Below are 26,154 nucleotides of genomic sequence, written 5' to 3'. Positions count from 1 at the left end.
CTATGCTCGGGGTAGGAGTATGGTCTCTAGGCCATGGCTTATCAGTACGCTGATGAAGTCGTCAATGCCAGAGAGGATGGCAAACCCTATCCGGGAACATTCCATGCTTGGGCCAACCGTGAGGTTGAAGATGAGCCACCTCAGGCTGCAGACGATGGTAAGCAAGAGTAAAAGAAAGAAGATGCTCTAGTGAACTCTACTCAACCACCGACTGAACATACAGAGGATGGGGTCCTGTCTGCGCCTAATAATTAAGCTTTGTAGTATTCAATTTGACTTAGGGTTGTCTTCTTTTCCGACTTACGTGCCGAGTATTTGAATGTTTATCTTAACAATTTTTTTTTAAAGTTTGTTTCTATCCGGAGGGTGATCCGGTTCAACATTTCTTCCCGGCTCCTAGGGCCGTGTTTTATCTATGAAAGTACCAACTTAGTCAGATTGATTCAAATTTTGCACTTAAATTTTGCTTATATATACTTGAATTTTTTCTTAACTCATTAAGAGCATGCGGCAGGTAGCAACCCGATTGTACTTGCCCTTGGGCGGCTCTGTGGTAGGTTTCATTACCTTGTCAATTGATTGGCTTAGTAACTTTTGATACTTTACATAGTATAGGAGGTTCCTAAGTCAATCAATTGCCCCAAACCAAGTACACAACCATCCAACTACTCAAGTGGGAAACTGTGCGGTGAAGTAGTTGTACTGCACTTCATTTCCTCTGCCTGGGGTATCTGCAATCCATTATACTCAATGTCTCTTTGCCCCATTGGGTGGAATTGTATAATTTCGGAGAATTGTCTAAGTTAGAACTTCAGTCGGTAACTGTAGGCGTCGCTCGAAGTGCGCCTACGTTAAAAGCATGTTGTGAATATGCATGACACTCTTAGGAAGTGGGAATTAACGTATACAATTAGGGACAAGGAAAGTAGGGAGCCGCCAACAAGTTTTTAAGGAACTTGTAAACCGTTCACGGATCATAAAAGGCAACCACGATAAAGGGACAACGAAGGCAACAACGATTGACCCGTGAAGGTTACACCCCATTCATAATCCATGAGATTACTAACTCCATATGGTTCGGAACCACGAAAGGAGGATCGGGGATGATGGTACGAAGTGAGTCATGGAGTCACATTCGCCCGTATTGGCCTCTACTCGATTCTTATTATGAAAAGTGATTCCTGCGATCTCAAAGGCATGCAATTAAAATATTCAATTCACTCAAAACTATTATTAAGCTAAATTGGTTGAATATTAATGCAACATATAATTCTAAAATATTTGTGATCACTTTAATTAAAAACAAGATTAAAGAGGAACCTAAACCAGTCGTCCAAATTATCTTATTAGGCGTGATTTTCAATTACATATTCTCTTTAAACATGCAATGTGGTGATCATAGAATAAACATCAATATTTGAAGCAATTTAACAATAATTCTAACAATACAAAATCGTTAGAAAAATAATTGAAATAAAAGGAACATAATTCTTACTTTGATTCTGTTTGTTTGCAACTACAAAATAATAAACGAATTAGTAACTTCAAGGAATTAATAATAAAACAATAATTAAATTAAATAGAATTGATTTGGGGCCAAACCCTCAAACATTTCTACCTTTCACACCTTGTCTTAAGGACAGGACCACGAGTAAAGTATGGACTCTTGGGAGTGCTTGAAGAAGGAATTTTGAAAGAAGAAGGGTAGGCTAGTGTTTAGGCAAGAGCATAGAAGAGAGAAAAATAGAGAATTATTTTATGATCAAGCTTGTTGATCCTTGGAAAAGGGGTGATATTACCTCTATTTATACACAAAAAAAAGAAGGGTCGAAGAATTAAGGGCATGTTCCGATTGACTGAACTCAGCTGAACTGAACTGAACTGAACTGAGCTGAACTGAACTGAACTGAGCTGAACTGAACTGAACTGAACTGAACAGAACTGAACTGAACTTATTAATTAGTGATTTTTAACTACGAATTAGTGATCTTTGATTATTTATTGATTATTTATTACTATACATATGTGTATATACAAATGTACATATTATTATTAATAATTATATTATTATTATTAATTATTGATTATTATTAATATTATTATTTATTGATTATTATTATTATTATTATTATTATTATTATTATTATTATTATTATTATTGTTATTATTATTATTATTATTATTATTATTATTATTATTATTATTATTATTTATTCATGATTATTATTATTATTTATTGATTATTATTATTAGTATTATTATTTCAATTATTATTGTTATTATTATTATTACTATTATTATTATTATTATTATTATTATTATTATTATTATTATTATTATTATTATTATTATTATTATTATTACTATTTATTGATGATTATTATTATTATTTATTACTTATTGATTATTATTATTATTATTATTGTTGTTGTTGTTGTTGTTGTTGTTGTTGTTGTTGTTGTTGTTGTTGTTGTTGTTGTTGTTGTTGTTGTTGTTGTTGTTGTCGTCGTTGTAATAAGAGCTTAAAAGAATGAAATTTGGCTTTATATCATTAGCAATATCATTAGACGTAAATTAAGAGCTGAACTAAACTGAACTGAACTGAATTTCAACGGAAGAGAACAGGCCCTAAGATAAGATCCGAATTAAATCGGAATAAAACTCGATAGACTGCAGTTTTTGCGGTTTTTGTTTTTATCATATATTTTGATCCAGAAAATGGAAAAAGATGAATAAGATATCGTTGGAAAGATATTGAATTCTACTTTCCAACCCAATTGGAATAAGATTAAAATATTTTATAGAATAAAATATATGGCCGAAATAGTGAGACGGTGTCAGTTTTGGATAGAGTTTGACATTTTATTCATATCTTTTCCGTTATAGCTCGGAATTGATATTATAATATATCATTGGAAAGATAATTTCAAGGGCTATCCAACCATATAAAATTTGGATAAAAACTATGAGGCACGAAAATAATATCTTTCTATCTTTGAATGTCTTTCAATTCGGATTGAAATGGGACTTTCAAAAAGAAAAGTTTTATTCAATTTCAAACTCTTTAATCTTATCTTTTCAAAACGGATAATTAGGATCTTTTAGAAACTTATAGAATCTTCCAATTAATCCTAATTGGTTTAGGAATTGGATTAAATCATATGGACCCTCCACATGATCATTGGGTCGTAGGTAAGGTGGGCTTAAGTTCGGTTTGGGCTCAGCTTAATATTTTGGCCATAACTTATTTGTTATAACTCGGATTTAGGCTTATAATATATCGTTGGAAAGATCTTTAAAATCCCCATCCAAATTTTAAATCATTGGACCCAGACTAAAATAAAATGGATTAAACGTTTTATAAAAAGGACACGAAATTAATGATTTTAAAGGATACGAAATGAAATATTTTGGGTTTAAAGGCACGAAAAGAGAAGAATAAGTTATGGTTTGGGGAAATGGGATAGAAGTTGGGTTGGTTTTATGAAATGAAAATATGGAGTTGAATATGGATTTAAGCACTCCAAAGATTAAATACTCAACCCGACCAATAATGGCGGTGAAAGGTGTTCATCGTCGGGTTTGGTTTTGGGGAGACATTTTTAGGTGTCTACAGTAACCGGCTGATGTTATTAACATCCGGCTCTTGAGCCTAGTGAATCTTTAGATTATTTAGTCCAGACGACTATGAGTTGACCAATTAGGTCATTGAATCTTTGTCGTCTGTATGAATAGGTAGAGCACTTAGTTACCCGGATGGGAGATACTCTCTGCGACAATTCCACCCGAATGAGTGTCGCCGGACGCCTTAATCATGTTGGAGCATATGAATTTATAAAATAAGTATCATCAAGCCATTGGCCTCATTTTTTTAATATTAATTTAGCTACTATATTTTTAACTTAGTTTAATTTTATCATTGTCTACATACATACATACATACATATATATATATATATATATATATATATATATATATATATATATATATATATATATATATATATATATATATATATAGGACAGGGTTATAATGAGAACCAAGACCGTCAGATCTAGGAGAAGAGGCGCGCGATATGACGGCTCATATTCGTTCAGACAAATTAAATGCAAAAATTCATTTCAGCGCCTTTTCTCTCTCCTCTCTCTCTCTCTCTCTCTCTCTCTCTCTCTCTCTCTCTTTCTTTCCGCATTTTTCTCTCGATTTCCACCATTTTCTCACTCTTCCACGCCATTTTCAACTGCAAAAACCTTCGAAAACCGCCATAACCGTAAAAATCAACTGCTCAATTTTGCTATAAAGTAACAATTTCATGTTCAACTATCTTCATTTTTCAATTTTGGAACAAAACTTTTCGAAAATTGGCGAAAATTGACGAAAAAAGGTATTTTATCACAACTTCGAAGTTCATACTATTTTGTTTATTTTTGTTGCAATTTTTTACTTATATTTGTGTTTTTTGCTTGATTATGTTGAAATTGAAGTAGCAGAACTTGAATCGGAGAAATTCGAAGTTCAATTTTGGTGTTTTCAGTTCGATTTCTTCATAATCAGGTATTATCGCAAATTAGTTCATTTTTATTTAAATTATGATTAATATACTTATCGTTTCTGTGCAAAATTTGTTGTAATTTAGGTTAAAATCGACATGCATGAGAAAATTATTCAAATTTTTACTTATATTTGCTTTTTTTTTTTTGCTTGATTATGTTGGAATTGAAGTAGCTGAACTTGAATCGGAGTATTTGAAGTTTAATTTTAGTGTTTTCTTTTCGATTTCTTCATAATGAGATATTATTGCAAATTTGTTCATTATTGTTCAAATTATGATTAATTTTATTGAAGCTCATACTAATTTATAATAATTTTGTTGAATTTATGAGCAATTTTTTACTGCATTATTGTTGCTATAATACTTCTGTTCTACTTGAATGTTTGAAATTTGCTAAGAGTAAATAAAAAATTATTAAAAGTAAGTAAAAATTAACTAAAAGTAAATTATAAATATTTGTTTGAGTTTATATAGTTTTGAGTGTATAATTTTTTAAAAGTAGTTAGAAATTTGTAAAAAGTAGATAGAAATGTGTTAAAAGTATACAGAAATTGAGTTAATGTGTATATCAAAAATGATGTTAATCTTTGCTCATTGCATTAACCTATACATAATTCTTAATCATATTATATTTGTTTTAAATTGCTCACAGATTACAATGGCCAAAAGAACAAAGAAAAAAACTGATCCACCAAAGGATATTGCTTCACCAAAGAAGGCTGCTGCAAATAAAAAAGTTACTACAGCCAAGAAAACTCTTGCACCCAAGAAATCTCCTGCAGCCAAAAAGAGTCCTACAGCCAAGAAAGTTCCTCCAAATATAAAGCAATCTCCAATTGAAGGTATATAATATAAAGTAATTAGAGACTGTTATAAAGTGAATAGAAACAGTTATAAAGTAAATCATTTATCTGTATAAATCTGTGTTACAAATAATGCACACTATTACATTTTTTAATATAAAAAGTAAATGGTTAGTGTAGTAAAGTAAATAAAAAGGCTTATAAAGTAAATGAATATGTTTTAAAAGTTTATCAATATGTCTATACTTATAAACTGATTGTGTAAACTAAATGTATTAGGTGCTAAGCTTCAAAGGATTTCAAAAAGGCAAATATTGATAAAGAGAAGAATTAAGGAACTAGAAGCATCAAAAGGTTCATAAAAGTTTATAAAATAAAATTCATATGTTATGTATTACAGCAATGTATTAATCTATTATAAAGTAAATAGAAACTGTTATAAAGTAAAAAGAAACTGTTATAAAGTAATTAGAAACTGTTATAAAGTAAATAGAGACTGCTATAAAGTAAATATATAGATATTGTTATAAAGTAAATAGAAACTTTTATAAAGTAATTAGAAACTCTTCTAAAGTAAATAGAAACTTTTATAAAATAAATTGTTATATAGTGAGCTATTTACCATTATATGTCTATGATGTTTATTGATAACTTTAATAAAGTAAATATAAATGTTATCAAAGTTGGTTAACATGTTTTAACAAATTATAGGATCAAAGAAAAGGGTAAAATCTGAATTGAAACATAGCAATTATGAACCAGAAGTAGATCAGAATGAGAACTAAGATAGTTCATCAGAAGAAGACAAAAAAAAGGGAAAAGGTCATTTAAAGAAGAAATTCAAGCTTATAAAGTAAATGAATATGTTTTAAAAGTTTTTTAATATGTCTATACTTATAAACTGATTGTGTAAACTAAATGTAATAGGTGCTAAGCTTCAAAGGATTTCAAAAAAGCAAATATTGATAAAGAGAAGAATTAAGGAACTAGAAGCATCAAAAGGTTTATAAAAGTTTATAAAATTAAATTCATATGTTATGTATTACAGCAATGTATTAATCTATTAGAAAGTAAATAGAGACTTTTATAAAGTAAATAGAAACTGTTATAAAGTAATTAGAAACTGTTATAAAGTAATTAGAAACTGTTATAAAGTAAATATTGAAGTAAATAGAGACTGTTATAAAGTAAATATATAGATACTGTTATAAAGTAAATAGAAACTGTTATGAAGTAATTAGAAACTGTTATAAAGTAAATATTGAAGTAAATAGAGTCTGTTATAAAGTAAATATATAGATACCATTATAAAGTAAAGTAAAAATTGCTCCCATTAATCTGAACTTTGCCTCGTCCGCCGAAAATAATCCCAACTTTCGTTTATTATCTATTGCACCGAACTTTGGGGGGTATTAATTTTCGTTGCACCCAACAGGTCATCTAACCTTATGTAGCAAGTTGCCTAGACACGTGTCAGCGTATGATTGGCTTAATTTTTTTTTAAAATAAAAAAAAAAACAAAAAACAAAAAAATAAAAAAAAAACCACAAACCACCCAAGCCCAGCGGCTGCCACTACACCCCCACCCCCACCACGCCGGAAAATCACACCCACCCTCGAAAAACCCCTCCCCTGCTGCCGGAAACCGCCGCCCAACCTTCCCCCTACCTCGAAACTCACCCTTTCCCTTCCCCCACCCTCGAAAACCATTCCCCCACCCCCGAAAACCCCTCCCTCACTCCCGGAAACCGCCGCACAACCCTCCCCCTTCCCTCAAAACTCCCCCTTTCCCTCTCCCCACCCCCGAAAACCCCTCCCCCACCCCTATTTCCTCCGTTACTCCCCTCTCCCTGCCGTTTTTAGACCCGAATCCCCTTCCCCTTCGTTTTCGCCGTTTCCCCCTCCCCGCCGTTTCCGCCCCCTTCCCCTTCGTTTCTGACCCAAATCCGGCCTCCCTTCCTATATCCTCCCCCACTGCCATTAACGGTGGCTGCCGTTAAGGGGTGGCTGCCGTTAAGGGTGGCTGGGTTTTTTTTTTTTTTTTTTTTTTAATTTTGTTTTTTTTTTTAAATTTTGTTTTTTGTTTTAAATTTTGTTTTTTTTTTTTTTAAATTTTGTTTTTTTTTAAATTTTTTTTATTTGACCATTCATGTAGTGACACGTGTCCAAAAAAAATGTAACACACAAATGTTGACCGGATTAACCGGTTGCAGGTAAATTGGGTGCAACGAAAATTAATACCCCCCAAAGTTCGGTGCAATAGATAATAAACGAAAGTTGGGATTATTTTCGGCAGACGAAGCAAAGTTTAGATTAATGGGAGCAATTTTTCCTAAAGTAAATAGAAACTGTTATAAAGTAATAAGAAACTCTTTTAAAGTAAATAGAAACTTTTATAAAATAAATTGTTATATAGTGAGCTATTTACTATTATATGTCTATGATGTTTATTGATATCTTTAATAAAGTAAATGTAAATGTTATCAAAGTTGGTTAACATGTTTTAAAAAATTATAGGAACAAAGAAAAGGGTAAAATCTGAATTTAAAGATAGCAATTATGAACCAGAAGAAGATCAGAATGAGAACTCTAATGGTTCATCAGAAGAAGACAAAAAAAAGGGAAAAGGTCATTTAAAGAAGAAATTGAAGCTTGACAATTCTGAACATGATGTACAAGAAGTTATTGATATTAATTATGATAATGATGGTAATCTAGAAATCAAGAAAACACACTGCAGACCCAATGCAGTTGTTGATTTGATCAAGGATTTTAGTGAGCAGCAAAAAAAAGATGTCATAAGTATTGGTTTTGGAGGGTTGCTTCAGCTAAAATTAACAATAATTTCAACAAAAATGCTTCCATGGCTTTGTCACCATTTCAATGAAAGCAGCTGCATGTTCAAGATTGACATGCTGAAGAAATTTTCAGTTAGTTCTTTTGATGTTGAAGATATATTCTTGCTTCCACATGTAACTGAGAACAAGGTGAGTTTTCAGTTAAGGAAGCAACCTCTATCTAACTTGTTGTTTAAAAAGAATGGAAGAAGAAGCTAGGAATTCCAGAAGATGATGAGATAATTGTGAATAATTTGGAGACCAAATTAAAGACACTAAAGGAAGGAGGGGAGGGTTTTAAAAGATTTTTTGTGATGTATGTTTGCAGCACATTCTTAGCCCCTGTTGCAAATAGAGTGATTGATTACAAGATAATCAATTATGCAGACAATGTGATGTAATTGAGAAAGTAATTGAGAAAGTCATTGATCCAACATTGGACAGAAGAAAAATTCAAAGAAAGAATTGCAAAAGAGGCAAAGGCATCTTTTGAACAAGGAGAACTTCAAAAAGATGACTATCCAGTTTGTAGAAAAAAGGGAAAGAAAGCATTCTTGGGAGATGTAATTGAGAATGCTTATAGAAATTTTTCTGATAGAGAGAAAAGATTGGTGTCATTCAACCTACCAGAAGGTGTGATGACAGATAGTGAAATACATGAAGCTGCAAAAGATGTGAGTAATTTTTTTTTTTAGTTACAATGATTTACTTTAAAATGAAATGCAGTTACTTTTATCTCATATTTGTTTACTTTTATTGTATTGAATTGCTCTGTTTCTAGTAGTAATAATATATAGTTAATGATAAACATAAAGTAAATAATGTTGACTTAAAAGTAAACAAATTAACTTTAAAAGTAAATATTATTTGTGTAAAAAAAAAAAAGTACTAATAAATTGTGGTTACTTATTTTCAAGGAAATTGAAGAAGAACTGCATTTGTTGACAAGAGATTCACAACTCTTTGCAATGATACATGCTGAGCGTATAGCTGCCATAGGAGAAAAGATGAAAAAGCAAAAAATGAATGTGAATCCATCTAATTCTCAACAAGTTTCTGAAACCCAAAGGCTGATGGAAGATCCTAGAGTACAAAGGGCTATGGATGAAATAGTCAGGCTTTATGATGAAATAAGAGATGTATCTAGTGTGATTCTGTCAACATGGGAGGAGCAACATAAAACAGAAACAGATCCTATTGAAGAAGATGCAGTTGATCCTAAAACTGTCCATTTGGATGTTGATGATGAAGATTTTGATATAGAGGATCTGGATGATGGGAAAAAAGTGAAGGATGACAAAAAAGAAGATGATGATAACAAAAAGGAGGAGGAAGAACAGGATGAGGAGGAAGATGATGAGGAGGAAGAAGAAAAACAGAAAAAGAAGGAAGAGGAAGAAAAGAATAAAAAGAAAGATGATGAAAACAAAAAGGAGGAGGAAGAACAGGATAAGGAGGAAGATGATGAGGAGGAGGAAGAAAAACAGAAAAAGAAGGAAGAGGAAGAACAGAAAGATGACAACGAAGAAGAACAAAAAGAAGATGAGGACAAAAAAGAAAAGGAGGAAGAAAATAAGCAAAGACAAAGAACTACAGGAGGATCAGAAAAAAGGAGAGAAAGATTATGATAATGAAGAGAAAGGAGAAAAAGATTATGAAAATCAAGAAGATGATGCTGATAATCAAGGTGTTGATCCTGATATTTCTAATGTTGTACACTCAGTCACTGAGAGTATACTAAATCAGGAAACACTTACAAAGGAAGCAACACAAAAACCAATTGAAGGTAAGTTGTTAACTTTAGTAAATATTTAATCAATACATAGTCAATAGTGTATCATAATTTTGTAACTATATGTGCTATTTTATTACAGTTGTTGCTGAAAAACAACTTCAGGAAGAAACAACTACAATTGAGTATAAGGACATTCACAAGGAGATAGTTTCAAAAGTTAAAATCAGATTAGATTGTGGAGAGAAAGATGTTGACATTGATTTTGTTTGTAAGACAATGAAAGTAAACAAATCAAGAATGAATAAAATGCCAGAGCTTTATCAAGTAGTGGCTGATTACTACTTTGTGAAGTATATCCCATTCAAGCATTAAGTTAATAAATTATTTAATTCTAAACATATTTTATCTACTTTAAATTATATGTAGTTTACTTTAAATAATATTTTAATTACTATAAATGTTTAATTTTGCACAGTGAAGAGATTGTGAAATTTGAAGGTCCTCTCATGATAACAAGAGATGATACAACATCCTTAGCTCCTACAACCCCTGCTCAAATGATAAAATCTAATATTGTTCAATGTTGGTCATTTCTAATGAATGATTCTCTATTGATAGTAGATCCTTCATGCTTTTTCTTTGGCATTGATCACAGTGTAAGGTTTTTAAAATACTGGTAAGTTTAATCATAATTAAATATGTATGATCTCATAAAGTAATGTGTTTTATGTTCTCATTAATACACAGAGACCTCTAGAGCTGTCTCTCAGGTCACAAGATGCTTCCCAGCCAACAGATAAAACAGAGGTGAAGTCTCCTTCAGTACAATCACAAGAATTGAATCAGGTATGGTACGATTGGATGTTCATATTTGATGCAAAGGAGAAAATTATAACAGCTCAGTTGGTATGTTTTATTATTCATGTTTATTAAACTACATTGTATGGAATTATGATTTTGAATTTGTAGACTAATAACTGTAAATTTAATGACACATTTTTATTCCAATTTGTATGAGTAACCACTATAGTTTGACAGTGGTTAACTTTATGAATCAGACCATTCAATACTTAGATAACAGGGAGTATGATGACAGACACAAGTCTTTCTACAGAATTCTTGGATCTATTGTGGTAAGATTTTTTTTGGTTTATAAAAAGTAAATTATTAAAGTAAATAAGAATACTACAAAAGTAAATGAATATGTATTAAAAGTATAGATTATATTGACAGTTAAAACATAAGATAATATATAAAGTAAAGGATGTTCTGATTAAAGTAGATAATATTGTTATTAAAGTTAAAGAATAGCTATTAAAAGTACACATTGTATTTCCTATAAATATATAATATAAAATATAAAATATAAAGAAACAAATGTTTTAATTAAAGTAAATCATATGTTTATTAAAGTAATTATACTATAAATTTGTTTTACTGATATATTGCTTTACAAATGTTAAAGGTGGAGGAAATGTCAAACTTTTTGAAGAGAATTAATCATTAAAAAGCTGATGAAATTCTTGAATATGAGTTTGATGAAGTTAACTTCAAGTGAAAGACACCAAGATATACTCTTGATTGTGGTGTTTTTGCAATGATCCATATGTTGTGTTTCTCTGGAGAGACTTTTGATTCTGACCTTGATTTAGCAAATAGGAGAAAGGTGTATCGTGCAAAAATATGTGCTGCTCTGAATTGCTTTGGCAGACATAAACACAAAAAGAAAACAACTTGAGAAAAAAATTTCAAGGTTCAGGGTAGTTAGAAAACTAGAGAAGGAGAAAGGAGTGGAAGACATGATTTGTGTTTCTGATTTCTTGAAGAAACACAAGGAAGTTATGCATAACATGAGTTTGCAATGTCACCAAGTGATTGACTACTTAGCAATCAATGATGGTGAAAACTTTCCAAACAAGAGGTATGTTTTATACATCCTGAAAAACAAATAATCATATTGCATTATATATAAAATTGTTTGGCATAAGTTTAACTTTAACTTTAATTCTACATTACATCGAAGTAGTAAGCTGGTTTATAGATTTAATTAAAATAGTAAGGCAAGATTGTAATGCTTTGCTCAATGAATGGAAAGTTTCAAATAATGTGATCATTGCATGGTCAAACCACCTGAATAACATTGAAATGGAAAGAGACAGGTATGAAAATGACTTGTTCAGATACTTTTTTGGGTTTGACTTCATGGTAAGTTTTTCAAATTAACTTTTATAATTTAAAATTCTACATTAAATAAATATTAGAAATAATAATTGGATTTTTTTTTTAAAGGATGCTTTAACAATGTGTTTGAATGCTCATGGAAAAAAGTGAGTAACAAGTCTGCAAAAGCTATGGATTGATTGGAATAGTTCACAATCATTGGACATGGATGCAGCTCAATGTGTAAGATAGAATTAATATTAAAGTAGAACAATATATGTTTAAAGTAATTAAAAACAGGTGTAAAGTAACTATATATAAAACAAATCTATATGCAGGTATATTTGCCTTTGAGGTTAGAAGAGCATTATTTTCTTGCAGTGATAAACTTCAAAGATGAAACAATTGATCATCTAGACAACACTTTGTATGAGACAAATGAAGAATATGAGCATATACAGAGTTTTATCTTAGAAACGGTAAAGAATCAGTAGATTAAAAAATTATTTTTAAATTCATTTTTCAATATGTTTTATTATACTAATATTCATTGCATTGCACGTGATACAAGTGCAAAAGTTGTTTTAAAAAAGGAAGCATCCACAGGCAAATGATATACTGACCTACAAGTTGAGAATAATTGAACTTCTATTCCAAAAAGAAAGAGAGGGAAACTTCTCAGCAAGCTATCTACTGTTGCATATGAAGATTTATGATGGTGCAAATGGTATAGGATTAGGAACAATAACAGAGGTAATTAACATACTTATTTTTGAAGTCGTTATACTTTAGAACTAATCTATACTTAGTGTATAATTAATTATAATTTATATTTTTTTACAGGAATTTGCAAGACTGAATCATCATCATGTAAGAACAGTGCTTGATCTATTTCTCAGTGAAAAAAATCAAATGAAATAGAAATTGCTAACAAATGTTGAGGATTGGGAAGAAAAGAAAGAATCTGAAGAAATGCTACAGTAGCTACTACTATGTCTCTGTAGTTTTAGGTCTTTTTTTGTGATGGATGAAATAGCTTTTGGGTTAGTGCAGGTTTAGGGAAATGAATTTCAAGGATTGTTGTATTGCAATCTGGTATATATATTGCGCCTAATTTTGGTTAGCATCAATTATATATGTAAAAAAATATATGATGCTATTTGTAATTAAAACTATGGCTTTAGCCACTTAATATAATATTTGCAGTTTGTGTTAAAAAAAGAATACATATTATATATGTTAATTAAATTACTAGGATTGTTCTTTCTCAAAAATGATAATACAAATAAAAGTAAAAGTAAATAATGCTAAAGTAAATAACAATATGTTAAAATTAAAAGAAAATTTTTTTTAAAAAAAAGCTTTCAGAAATATGGTGTTTGATTTTAAAGTAAAGATAAATACTTTTGAAGTAATAAAAAATGAATCAAAAGTAGAAATGGAGATTGGAAAAAGTATTAAAGTCAAAAACATGTTATAAGTAAATGAAAATACTATTAAAGTAAATAATACAATGTTTAAAGTAAAAGGAAAAAAATTTTAAAAAATTTTAAAGTACAAAAAAATACTGTTAATTTAATAGAAAATGGTTCTAATAAATGAAGGGAGAAATGAGAAAAAGTATTCAAATCAAAATAATTGACACAAATCGAATAACTCAAATTTGACCCAAAATCATTGACCGAAAAAAAGACCCAAAACCCAAAATTAACCCAACCCATACTTGACCCAAAAATTGAGTTAACCTAATCCTAACCACACACTCGAAATCACCCAACCCGAAGTTGAACAATCAAATTGGACACAAAGAGTTTGACTCGAAGTCTTTAACCAACCTAAATATGATCCGAAGCGTTTGACCTGAAATGTTTAACCAACTTGAATGTCATAATACACCAATATAAGGATGGATAAAATCTTGTACTTCATTTGCCTCACTTACATCCATAGTTGAAGGTGGTTAATCAAATTAATACAATAACCTATGTTGATATTAGGTCTAGTATAATATTAGGCCTTATTTTGGTTAGCATCAATTATAAATGTGAAAATTATGTGATGCTATTTGTAATTAAAACTATGGGTTCAGCCACTTACTATAATATTTCCAGTTTGTGTTAATACATATTATACATCTAAGTTAAATTACTAGGATTTTTCTCTCTAAAAAATGATGGAAGATATAAAAGTAAATGTAAATACTGTTAAAGTAAATAACAATGTGTTTAAAGTAAATACAAAAGTTTTTTTAAATTTTTTTTTTGAAATGTGGTGTTCGATTTTAAAGTAGAGACAAATACATTTAAAGTAATAAAAAATGAATTAAAAGTAGAGGTGGAGATGGGAAAAAGTATTAAAGTCAAAAGAATGTTATTCGATTATAAGTAAATGAAAAAAATGTTAAAGTAAATAATACTATGTTTAAAGTAAAAGGAAAAAAGTTTTAAAAAAATCTTTATGAAATAAGGTGTTCAATTTTAAGTACAAAAAAATACCGTTAAATTAATAGAAAATGGGATATAAAAGTATTCAAGTAATAATAGTTGACCTAACTCAAATGACCCGACGCATGACCCAAAATCGACCCAAAATCATTAACCCAAAAAATGACAAAAAATCCAAAATTAACCCAACACAACCTATAACCAAGACAAAAATGGAGTTGACCTAATGTTGACCATATACTCGAACTCACCTAACCTGAAGTTGACCAATTGAATTTGACTTGAAGAGTTTGACCCGAAGTGTTTAACCAATTCGAACATGATCCGAAGTGTTTGACCTGAAGTGTTTAACCAACTCAAATGTGATCATACAACAAACTGAAGATGGGTCAAGTCTTCTACTTCATTTGCCTCGCTAACATCCGGCCTATGTTGATCGAATTACAACCGGCCTTACATCTTATTAGATTTGGTACAAGTTTAGGTGAGTTTAATAAATGGTCAAATTACATTCAAGTAAAGTCAATAATTAATGATTAGAAAATTAACTCAATCTACAATTTTAGTCAAATTTGGTTCAAGTCAATAATTTAACGGGTTATAATCAAGATAAAATCACCAAGTCAGTGATATATGAGTTACATTTGGGTCGGCTCATTTACACATCAATTCATGTTCAAAATCGGTATCTGATTTACTACAAGTTTAGGTGATTTTGATAACCGGTCAAATTACATTCAAGTAAAGTCAATAATTAATGGTTAGAAAATTAACTCATTCTAGAATTTTAGTCATTGGTTCAAGTCAAATTTTACGAGTTATTATCAAGTTGAAATCAACAAGTCAATAATATATGGGTTACATTTGGGTCAGGTCATTTACACGTTAATTCATGTTCAAAATCGGTATCAAATACTCTTGTCAACTCGGGTTCCACGAAAAATGTGACAAGTATTTTAGAACAAAAAATGGATATGGTAACAAATATTCTACAAGAAAGGGAATAATACAAGCAATTATCTTTAATTTTGTAAGTAAGAACGTTATATAAATCAAATAATTCATATGATATAAATATGATAAAAGTAAATGAAATATTTCATAAAGTTAAAAGCTAAAAGTAAACAAACTAAACATAAGTTCTGCAGTACAATTACTTATAGTAAATGTAAAAATAGTACATTAATAAAAATAATAGAAAAAATTTGTTCATTAAATCTTCATCTTGATCTCCCAAAACATCTTCTAATTTCCAAGTATTAAAATAACTGCACAAAAATAAACATCAGTTATTTGTCACAAATTAAAGTAAATATATTAAAATGTAAAGTAAATAAATTAAAACCTAAAGTAAATAAAAAAGGTAAAGAGGTAAAATACCAAATAAAAAAAATACCAAGTATAATAACACCTGCACAAAATAAAAAGTAAATGAAGTTACTGTTAAAGTAAATAAATAGAAGTTTAAAGTAAATAGAACACACTTAAGAGTAAAATACCTGAAAGACTACTTGTTTGGACAGTTTCTACTGTCATGGGAAACACCAGATTGCCCACAAGCTCTACAAGTTCTGCCTTTTTTAGATTTTTCTTCAGTAGCTATTTCTTTTGCACTCTTCTACCTCTTTGAACTTCTGGCAGAACCCTTATTAAGACACTGATTTGGAGGCAAGACATTTACATCAACTTCATTTGATCCAACCAAAACCTGATTATCAACATCTTTCACCTCTTTTGAACTAGGTGCATTTTCAGGATTATTCTTTGATATCATCTGCTCCTCAAATGAAGATAATGTCTTAATAAGCTCAGATAAATCATCCTCAGATTGGTCAGTTAAACTGACACAACTGAAAATCTTGGACCATACATCACTGACCAATTGCTTTTTCTTATCATACTTAGAAGCATCATCTAAAGCAACATCTATGACAGAAGCTTTCTTCAAAACATCTTTTCTCCAACGATTCAAGATGTAAGCATCAGGAATTTCACGTACACACTTGCCTTTCATAACAAACAAAATGTGTCTACATAAAACACCTTGACTCTCAAACATTCTACAAGTACAACTTGACTCATATGTTGCCAAATCAAAATTAACATCAAAATTGTTCATTTTCTCATGATCAACAATAACAGAAAACTCCACACCGTCTCCATACAAAGAACTACAACTTTCAACTCTACATGAAAAACAGGATCCCTGGCATTCTTCTTGAAAATCATAAAATATGGCACGAGTATAAATATCAGCAGCATGCTTTTCCAAGTGTAAATTAGTAACCAATTGAGGCTCAAGTTTATTAAGCCTGTACAACTCATCCTGTTCATGCCTTTGAGCATCAAGCGCGGTTTCATAACGGACAAAGAATTCAACACAGGTCACATGAGGGTTTGTAAAGTTACAAAAGAAACTATTTTCACCTTCAGACCTTGATGTAGAACGCAGTAACCCACCCATAAATAAGTCCCTAAAATATGCAGGAATCCAAAGATGTTTAATATTTAACATGTATGCAAACCACTCATGATCAACAAGGTTATACTCCTCCATAACACTATTCCAGCCATCAACAAATACATGAGGATCAATCTCTCTATCCCAAACTACTGCACTTAGCTTTTTCAGGAAATCAGTTTCTTTACAAAAATCAGTTCCAACCTTTTCAGGTACCTTCCTCATTATGTGACACACACACATCCTATGTTTAGTCTTGGTAAAAACCTTTTCTATGGCAATACCCATTGCAGGATCTTGATCAGTGATAATACAAGAAGGTTCTCTTCCCATACACTTCAAAAAAGTTTGAAATAGCCACACAAACGAATCTATGTCCTCTTTAGATAATAGAGCAGCACAAAATGTAACACATCTCTTGTGATTATCAACACCAGTAAAAGGACAGAAAACCAATGAATATTTATTTGTATCATAGGTGGAATCAAAAGATAAAGAGTCCCCAAATAATTGATAATCTCTTCTACCAATAGCATCAGCCCAAAAGACACGGGTCAAATGCCTACTTTCATCAACACAGTAATAAAAAAAATAACCCCCTTTACTGGTTTTCACTTTTTGTTCAAGGTTCTGAACAAACATCGCACCATCAGCATTAGAGATATAAACTTTCAAGTCCCTAGAAAAATTTTTGAAATCATTTTTACTGTCCCTAACATTTTGAAACCCACCACAAAGTTCTTTCATGATCCTATAAGACATAACAACCCCTATATTTAACTTTAAATTGTCAAAAATGAACTTCTTATGAGCAAAATTTAAACCAACTTCATGTTTAGTAACCTGCCTAGTAATAGGTGTAGAAAAAGGATGAGAATGAGATTCATAAAAACAATACACCATATACTTCCCATCATTACAAAACCTAAATTCTTTCTTAGCAAGACAACCAACTCTCTTCACAGTCTTTCTCTTTAAACAAGCACCTTCAACTTGTTTACCAGATTTCTTGTTATTTGTCACATACCCTTCTTTGCTACATAATAAATATTTTATTAAAGTAACTCCTTTACCAGTAGGATCATCCTTATTCTTTTATGATTTAGTAGTACTAGAACGGACTTTAAATCCACACTCATTAGCATATTTGTAATAAAAGGCAATACCATCTTGAAGAGAATTAAATATCATACCAAGAAAAGGTTTGTTTTCAGAAGAACAACATGGCATATACTCTTTATCACCTCCATAATTATAATATATTTTAGGAAGCAAAGGCTGAGTGGGTGTTTTGAAAATTCTTACATTGCTATCTTCAGTAGTGACAGAAGAAGAACAATGCTCTACACTTTCAGACATGTTCCTGAAAAAGTAAATGAATAGAAGAAAAAAGTAAATAAACAATATATAAAAGTAAATAAACTATAACTAAAAGTAAACAACAGTTTTTAAAAATATGCTCTACGCTTTCAGACATATTCCTGAAAAGTAAATGAATAGAAGTAAAAAGTAAATAAACAATAATTAAAAGTAAATAAACTATAACTAAAAGGAAACAATATTTTTAAAAAATATACTAATAAAAACTATTAAAGATATACTAAAAAGTAGATCACTCAAAGCATAAAGTAAATAAAAAAAAAATAAAAAACTTGAAGAAACTAAAAAACATGAAGTTATAAGAATTAAGTAAAACTAATCATGAAAACTTAATGACTGAATGCAAAAAGTAAATTTAAAACAACAACAAATTATACTACTAGATTAATAACAGCATGCAATATAGCAACTATATGAAGAAAACAACTACATTGAATCCGTAAGTGTAAAACCATAAAATAGGATTAAAAACCAAAAATCAAACATTAAATTGTATAGAATAATTCAAAGAACAAAAAAAAAAGTTCAAATTTAGAAAAATTACAATAAAAAACCCTAAATCGAAAAACTCAGCTCAAGATAAACAATGAAATCAAAATAATTGAGAAAATACAAATATAATAAGAAAATTACGTCAATGAATGAAAATAATCGAAGAATATGATGTAATTGAAGAACAAAATCGAAAAATCTGGGTAAAAAATTCGGTAAAATGAAGAACTCAGATCGCGGCGGAGAGCTCGAAGTTAGAGAGGGAAAATGAGGACACGTAGAGAGAGAAAATGAAAGGAAGAGAGAGAGAAAGAAAGGAGGTCATTCAAAGTGGAGAAATTACCAAAATGCTAATACTGAAATGAAAATGGCGAGTGAAGCAAGGACCTTTGGATTAAGCGCGATCAACGGTACAGATGAGTTCCTAGTTCCTATTTTAGACATAGGTTCTCACATGATCCCATTTATATATATATATATATATATATATATATATATATATATATATATATATATATATATATATATATATATATAAGAATTAAACAACAGGTTTGAAAACAAAAGGCAACTTTGTCATTAATAAGTTTTTCATTTACAAAAGTTTACAAATCTCAGAAGTAGTACTTTTTCAAGTTGTATACATTCCAAGTTCTGGGCAGCCGCCTACTGTCTGGAGTTTCAAGGTGGTAGGTGCCATTTATTACTTCAATGGTTTTTTTGTTTTTTTTAAGAGAGTTATCGAGCCGATTTATAGCTTGCTTAGCCTGAGTATAGGCAACTAGAGTCGGGTTTAGACCAAGAACTTAGGTTTAGGTAATGTCCAACAACAATCGTGGTAATTACAAAGAAAACTAGGTTTACGTAATGTCCAACCACTATCTTGGTAATTAACAAGAGGACATGGTTTAGGACTTTAGGTAATGTCCAACCACAATATTTTTAATTACCAAGAAGACAGGGTTTAGATATTGTCCAACCACGTACAATCTTGGTAATTATCGAGCTACTCATGAGCTTATCGAGTCAAGTTTTGACAGAACAAGGACCGAGTTGTTCTTGACTTACACAACTCGATTAAAATCCCTAGTAATCAACATAGTATTACTTGGTAAAAAGATATTACGTATAAGAAATGATAGTCATTAGTTCGCTCAACGAGGTGATGATAGTAATTAGTTCGCTTAACGAGGTGATGATAGTAATGATAGTTATTAGTTCGCTCAACGAAATGATAGTCATTACTAATGATATTAAGTATTAGTAATGGTAAAAAAAATTAACGAGGTGAGTGACTTATAGCTTGCTAAACTCGTGATCATTAAGGTTACGACTTTGAAACAAGACAGTTTAAGTTGAGTTTTGACCAAAATCGATCTCGATTTGCTCAAGTTAATTAGCAAATCAATGTTTATATATATAAACTAATTAACTAGAGCAATTTGTTAACACAAAAACATTCCCTAAACAAAAAAATGTATAAAATATTTGGTAAATAAATTAAATTTAAGTTGATTAGTTATCCCAAAAGCTTTGCTAATGAATTTTGAACGGTAATATACATATTAATTAAGCTCATGTAAAAAAAAAATACTAATAATAATAATAACAATATCAACTTTTTTATATAAATAAAAATATGTAACAATAACAAAACTAATTAATTAACAAAACTCATAATAATTAGCTCGAGTATAGGCAACTAGAGTCGAGTCTAGACCAAAAACACTTAGTTTAAGTATTGTCCAACCACAATCTTAGTAATTACCAAGAAAACTAGGTTTAGATAATGTATGTTCATCCACAAACTTGGTAATTACTAAGAAAACTGGATTTTTTTTTTCCGTAACTTGATATATATAGCTAAAAAAAAAGCTATATAATATCGTAAAGTTAAAGCCCAAACAAACTTAGGCCGAGTTTTTAATTTGAATAACTCAAGCCTTAAATAAAAGCTAAGTTATTCATGCTATAAAAGAGTAGCTAAGGGCCTGTTCACATTTACTGAGCTGAACTGAACTGAATGGAGCTAAACTGAACTGAACTTAACTAAATTGAACTGAATTGAGCTGAAATGAATATTTTATGAGAGAGGAAAATTAGGGGCTGAACTGAACTGATTAGAGCTGAACTTAACTGAAATTAAGTAAATGTGAACAGGCCCTAAGTTTCTCCTTTTATAAGCTCTCCATGTCAATACTTTCTATTTTCTTTCAATGTGGGATTTTTTGCTCAACACAAAATTACCCTATATGAATAGTTATTTCTTCCTCCTTTATCCCATTACATTGTTTCATTTGTTCAATCTTAATCATTCTTATCTATCTTATACAAAAATATTTCATCATCATTTAATTAATTTCACCTTAAATTTAAAATGTGTTAGTTGTGAACATAAGTAATAGCTTCTATCTATAGAGGTACCAATTGTTTTTTAACTATGCCTTTTTTATTTTCACAATTAATCAAAATAGTTATGGAGTGATCACGAGCTTATCGATCCGAGTTATAACTTGCTCAACCTATTCTTGTTAAGGTTACGACGAGACAAAACAGCTCGAGTCGAGATTTGACCGAATGTTGACCGAGCCGATTTGTCAATATGAAGATGCTCAACTCAATTAGCACCCTTAATAATAATATTAGTTGCTTTAAACTTTTTATGAATTGTTAGTAATGTTACTGTAGGGAATATTTCAAGAATTACCCCAAACGTGAACCCCACTGTGATCATACACTTAAGCATGGTGGCGTCCGAAGGGAAGGAAGCTAGAGCAAAAGAGTCGCCAACAAGTTTTAGGAACTTGTAAACTGTTCACGGAGTGAAGGTTACACCCCTTAACGATCCAGGATATCGTTAACTCCAATAGGTCTGGAACCAAGACTGGAAGTTCGGCGATGAAGGTACAAATCTAACCTAAAATAGAAAGAACATGCCCTGATAATAGGCCTCTACTTTATTCTTCTCTTATTCATGTGCACTTTCTGACTAAAATGCAATCAATAGGTTTACCCTAAACCTGTTTATCTATGTTGGTTGAATATTAATGCACAAATAAATTAATTATTGGCGATCACTTGAATCATAATCATATTAACCCTAAACAAGATTATTAATTATCTTATTAAGCATGATTACAAGTACCAATTCCCTTTAAACATACATAAAAGGCGTGATCAAGCAATAACAATATGATAAATCAAGCAACATAATAATAACAATAATAATTAAGCATAATAACGCTAAAGCATAATAACAACAAGATCTTAGGCATGATACTAACAAGATTAATAACAAACCCTAGCATGTCACTAAACATAAAAAAAATCAAAGCTTTAACCCTAACATGATACTAACATGCTATTTGGAAAGAAAGTAGAAGACATCATAGAAATCATAATTGACATTATATTCTTTACTCTAAACATGATACTAGGAAGCAACAAACATCGTAACATGATACTAGGAATCAAAATAACAATCTAAACATGATTTTTATATCATAATATCAATTAAACAATTAAAGTACTTACTTGGATGCCTCGTACCTCTTTCTAATAACAAAATACACACATTAGTAACTTCAAGGAAAATAATAAAATCAAAGAATTAAATTAAATAATTGAAATAGAGATTTGAGAAAGTTTAGACTAGATTTGGGACCAAACCCTCAGAAATATCGAACCTTTCACGACTAGGGCGAAGGCAACTTCAAATTATGCTAGGTGTGTCTAGATCTTGTGAATGCGAAATTTTGTTTGTGAAAAGGTTGGTTTAGAATAAGAGGGAGAGATTATCAAGAATTTCTTGATGAGGGCTGGTAATTAAAAACGGAGGTTTAAGGAGGCTATTTGTAACGAAAATCAGCCAGAATATGCTAAAAAGAATCGGAGTTTCAAGAAGAATAAAACACGACATTGTCGCTGCACATGCCTCTGTCGCCAAGCGACAACCAGTGGTGCGGTGCTGCAGGCAATTTTTTCACACATTTTCATTTTTTGGATAAAATTAATCTTATGAGGGGTAAAACTGTAATTTCATTTAAAACACTTCTTTTATTCTAAATAAAACTCATAAAACTCAATTATCAATGCTAATCACATTAGGATTCAAAAGAACCTTCTAGATGATTCTAGAAGACTATAATCAATCCTAATTGCATTAGGAATGATAAATCATAATAGACCCTCCTCTAGATCATTGGGCCGCATATAAAGATCAAACCGGACCCAGTTTATTAATTTGGCCATAACTTCATCATTATTCATTGAAATTGGGCTTATAATATATCGTTGGAAAGCTCTTTTCGAACCCGATCCAACTACACTATTATTGGACCCTTATCATGGACCTAAACTAGATTGGCTATTTTCATAAAATGGAGTAGGTTTTCGAAAACAAAAAGAAAGATTTTTTATAAAATCTAACTGCAACATTAGACTTTTCACACCTTCACTTTGTTCGATTATGATTCGACACGAAAGATATTCATCACTGGGTTTGATTTTGAGGAGACACATTTGAGTGTCTACAATTACTCATTAGTTAATTAACATTTTTCTTGAATAAAGTATTTACATAACAATAGTGCTTATTAAATAATTAATATCTGTACAATAAAATGTATATAGTTACTTAAATTAAGTTGATATGTAGTCATCCCAAAAGCTTTGTTAACCATTATCTAAACAATAAAATGTATAACAAATTTTGATAACGAATTTAAATTTAAGTTGATTAGTTATCCCAAAAGCCAATACTCGCTATTTTCTTTCAATGTGGGACTTTTACGTCGATCGCAAGGAAAATTACAAGTTCAAACATCACTATAACTAAATGTTTATTCACCAAACATGTAATTTTGACGTTAGTTTATAGTTTAATGTGACAAATACTTTAGCAAGAACCGCCTTAATAATAAGTTCAAAGCCAATAATAATTCTCCTCCTTTAGCCCATGGTTGGCATTATTAATTATTGTCCTTGCACAACACAGAGAAGATCTGGGTGAGAATGATCAAGAGATATATTAGACTTGTTTCAATTCAAATTGTTTGCATCAGCACAAAGGATATGGATATGACATTTGGTGACCCCGGCTGTAGTTGAAATCCAATGTCACTGCTTTTAGATATCAGCACCTCCCCTACGCATTGCAATACTCAAAAGATCCTGCACTTTCTGATGATAGTACAAAAGAATCAAAATGTACACAAGAAAAGATATACAACAGGCCTACATGATACATATACAACAATAGAGCTAAACACATTTTTAGGTAAAATTTAAAAGCTTTTGTGACTAACACTAAAAAGCCTTACATTAAATCTTAAAAATTATTTGTATCTTGTTGAACTTTGACACACTGAATTTCTCATAGAGATCATATCATCATAGTATTCTAATGACACTTATCCAATATAATCCATCTCCATTTTCTACTTTCATGGCAAGGTAAGGTTGAAGTATGCACATAAACTTCCACTTATTGAGGTCATCGGAACAACAAGGATTACTAATCAAAAACAAAATTAATTAGTCACACATTTAGAAACAAAAATTCACATATACCTGAAAGGTCAGACGATTTTCAGTATGTTCAGATGCATGAGCAGAGGCTTGTACCCTTGATCTTTCTTGCTGAGCTTCTGGTCCTGTCTCATTATTAGTCTTTTCGTTCAAGGCTCCATCTAATGGAACAGGGCAGTTGGATTTTCTTCATGCAGCTGTGATGTAAGCATTGTTGCGAGAACAAGCTTGGCATCAAAGTTTGAAGTAGATCCATCATCATCCAAACCAAATTTCGGTGTCATGAGAATAGACCTGGTTCACCAGCAGTATCACCAATCATTTCATATTCCTCTTTACAGACTACAAGAGCCAATGCAATTTTCAAAGAGACTAATATGGAAACTCAAATTTTGCTTCTGTGAAAAGTTGCATGTGTAAATAGATTTGCAAAATCAACCAAACTTAGCTTACATCGTAGCAGCTATGAGGAATTGACGAGATCGCCATTCATGCTAAACAACCTGTCAGGTTTGATTTCTCTATGTCTGAAAATCAACAAATTAAAGAACTCAACAACAATTAAAAGATCCTAACTAACATAATTCCTCAATTAAACCCTAAAAATAAACAAATCCATAAATTAAAACATGATCATCCTATATTATGTCAACTGTGTTGACTAACAGAAAATAGAGAATTTGAGAGAAACAGAGAGAGAGAGAATAAGAAGAGAGAATTCTAGAGAGAAAGAGGATTATATTCCAAAACTTGATTGATTGAAATAGAAAGAACAAGATTAGCTTAAGCTTGCTAATCGTTCATATTCAGCTAACTACTCACTCCGTTTTTAAATACTTGCTCCATTTCTATTTTTTGCACTATTCATTTATTCTTTTTTTACTAATGTTTGTGATTTATACATAAGAAAAAAATATAGTCGTATGGGTACTTGTTGGAATCATCTCAATAAATAGATTATTAATTTTCAATTATTAGAAGTTATACCTATTGATAATTAAAGATATTAATGATAAAAAATTAGCATCGGCATGCTTGTCCAAGAGAAATGGAGCAAGTATTTTAAAACGAAGGGAGTAACTACTAACAACCAAAACAGAAGTTAGTTATAACAAACAAATATGAAAAGACTATTTTGCCCTTAACATACTATCCCCCATCAAAAAGAGACTTGTCCTCAAGACTCAGGCAACATAAAATCTTGGTATCTGCGTTCAAATTCAGTAGCAAACTCCCAAGTAGCCTCATGATCAAGAAAGCTATCCCAATGAACCAAATACTGAATGACGGCTTGATTCTGATGCTTCACCATCCTTGTAGCCAAAATAGCAGCTGGTTTAGGGAGCACGGACTCATGTAGTCCTTGAAACCGTGGTGGAATATGTGCAGCTATAGGCAAAGTTCCATGAAATTTCTTAAACTGAGAAACATGAAAAACATCATGCACCTGTGCATCAGCCGGTAAAGATGGCTTGTATGCAACTTTCCCCTCCTTAGTGTACACACCTAAAAATGTTTCCACAAAACCAAACCCGATGATGAACAATCTTTCACCGCTACTATTGGTCGGGTTCAGTATTTAATCCCGAGAGTGCTTAAAAAATCGTATTTGATTAAATTCGTATTTTTGAACAGTCCATGGATTAGTCTTGATGTTTGGTAAAAGCATAGTTTTAATTTCAGCCCAAATTTATTATTTAATTTCAGCACAAACCTTTTTTATTTTATTGTTTTATTATTTATTTTTGGCCCAAACCTTT

At 30.7% G+C, this 26,154-nt stretch overlaps 1 protein-coding gene and 1 long non-coding RNA gene across 4 annotated transcripts; both read right to left on the bottom strand.

Annotated features, from left to right (window-relative positions):
• Nucleotides 1-16,150: 16,150 nt before the first annotated feature.
• On the bottom strand, nucleotides 16,151-19,309 carry LOC145571166 (protein FAR1-RELATED SEQUENCE 9-like). Its single transcript, XM_081630243.1, has 3 exons — nucleotides 19,209-19,309; nucleotides 18,228-18,356; nucleotides 16,151-18,029 (listed from the first exon to the last, which is right to left on the bottom strand). The coding sequence occupies exons 1-3, from the start codon at nucleotides 19,307-19,309 to the stop codon at nucleotides 16,151-16,153; spliced, it is 2,109 nt and encodes a 702-aa protein (XP_081486369.1).
• A 4,298-nt stretch (nucleotides 19,310-23,607) lies between these two features.
• On the bottom strand, nucleotides 23,608-25,130 carry LOC145584987 (uncharacterized). 3 transcript variants are annotated; one of them, XR_014100493.1, is made up of 3 exons: nucleotides 24,848-25,130; nucleotides 24,437-24,688; nucleotides 23,608-24,046 (listed from the first exon to the last, which is right to left on the bottom strand). It is a non-coding gene; the product is annotated as an uncharacterized LOC145584987 (long non-coding RNA). The 3 variants fall into 3 exon arrangements; XR_014100495.1 differs by having other exon boundaries at nucleotides 23,608-24,042; XR_014100486.1 differs by having other exon boundaries at nucleotides 23,608-24,037.
• Nucleotides 25,131-26,154: the final 1,024 nt, after the last annotated feature.

Source organism: Chenopodium album, chromosome 2 (genome assembly GCF_948465745.1).
Source record: "Chenopodium album chromosome 2, dcCheAlbu1.1, whole genome shotgun sequence".
Taxonomy (NCBI): Eukaryota; Viridiplantae; Streptophyta; class Magnoliopsida; order Caryophyllales; family Amaranthaceae; genus Chenopodium; species Chenopodium album.
Note: the sequence above shows the minus strand (reverse complement) of the source record. Positions and strands in the feature narration are given on the sequence as shown.

Bases quoted from the DNA above. Each gene is read 5' to 3' on its own strand.
- LOC145571166 (XM_081630243.1), bottom strand. From the start codon at position 19,309: ATGTCTAAAATAGGAACTAGGAACTCATCTGTACCGTTGATCGCGCTT. The intron at 18,357-19,208 runs GTAATTTCTCCA...TTACTTTTTCAG, and splicing joins ATTTCAGTATTAGCATTTTG to GAACATGTCTGAAAGTGTAG. The intron at 18,030-18,227 runs GTATATGCCATG...TTTATTATGTAG, and splicing joins AATTATGGAGGTGATAAAGA to CAAAGAAGGGTATGTGACAA.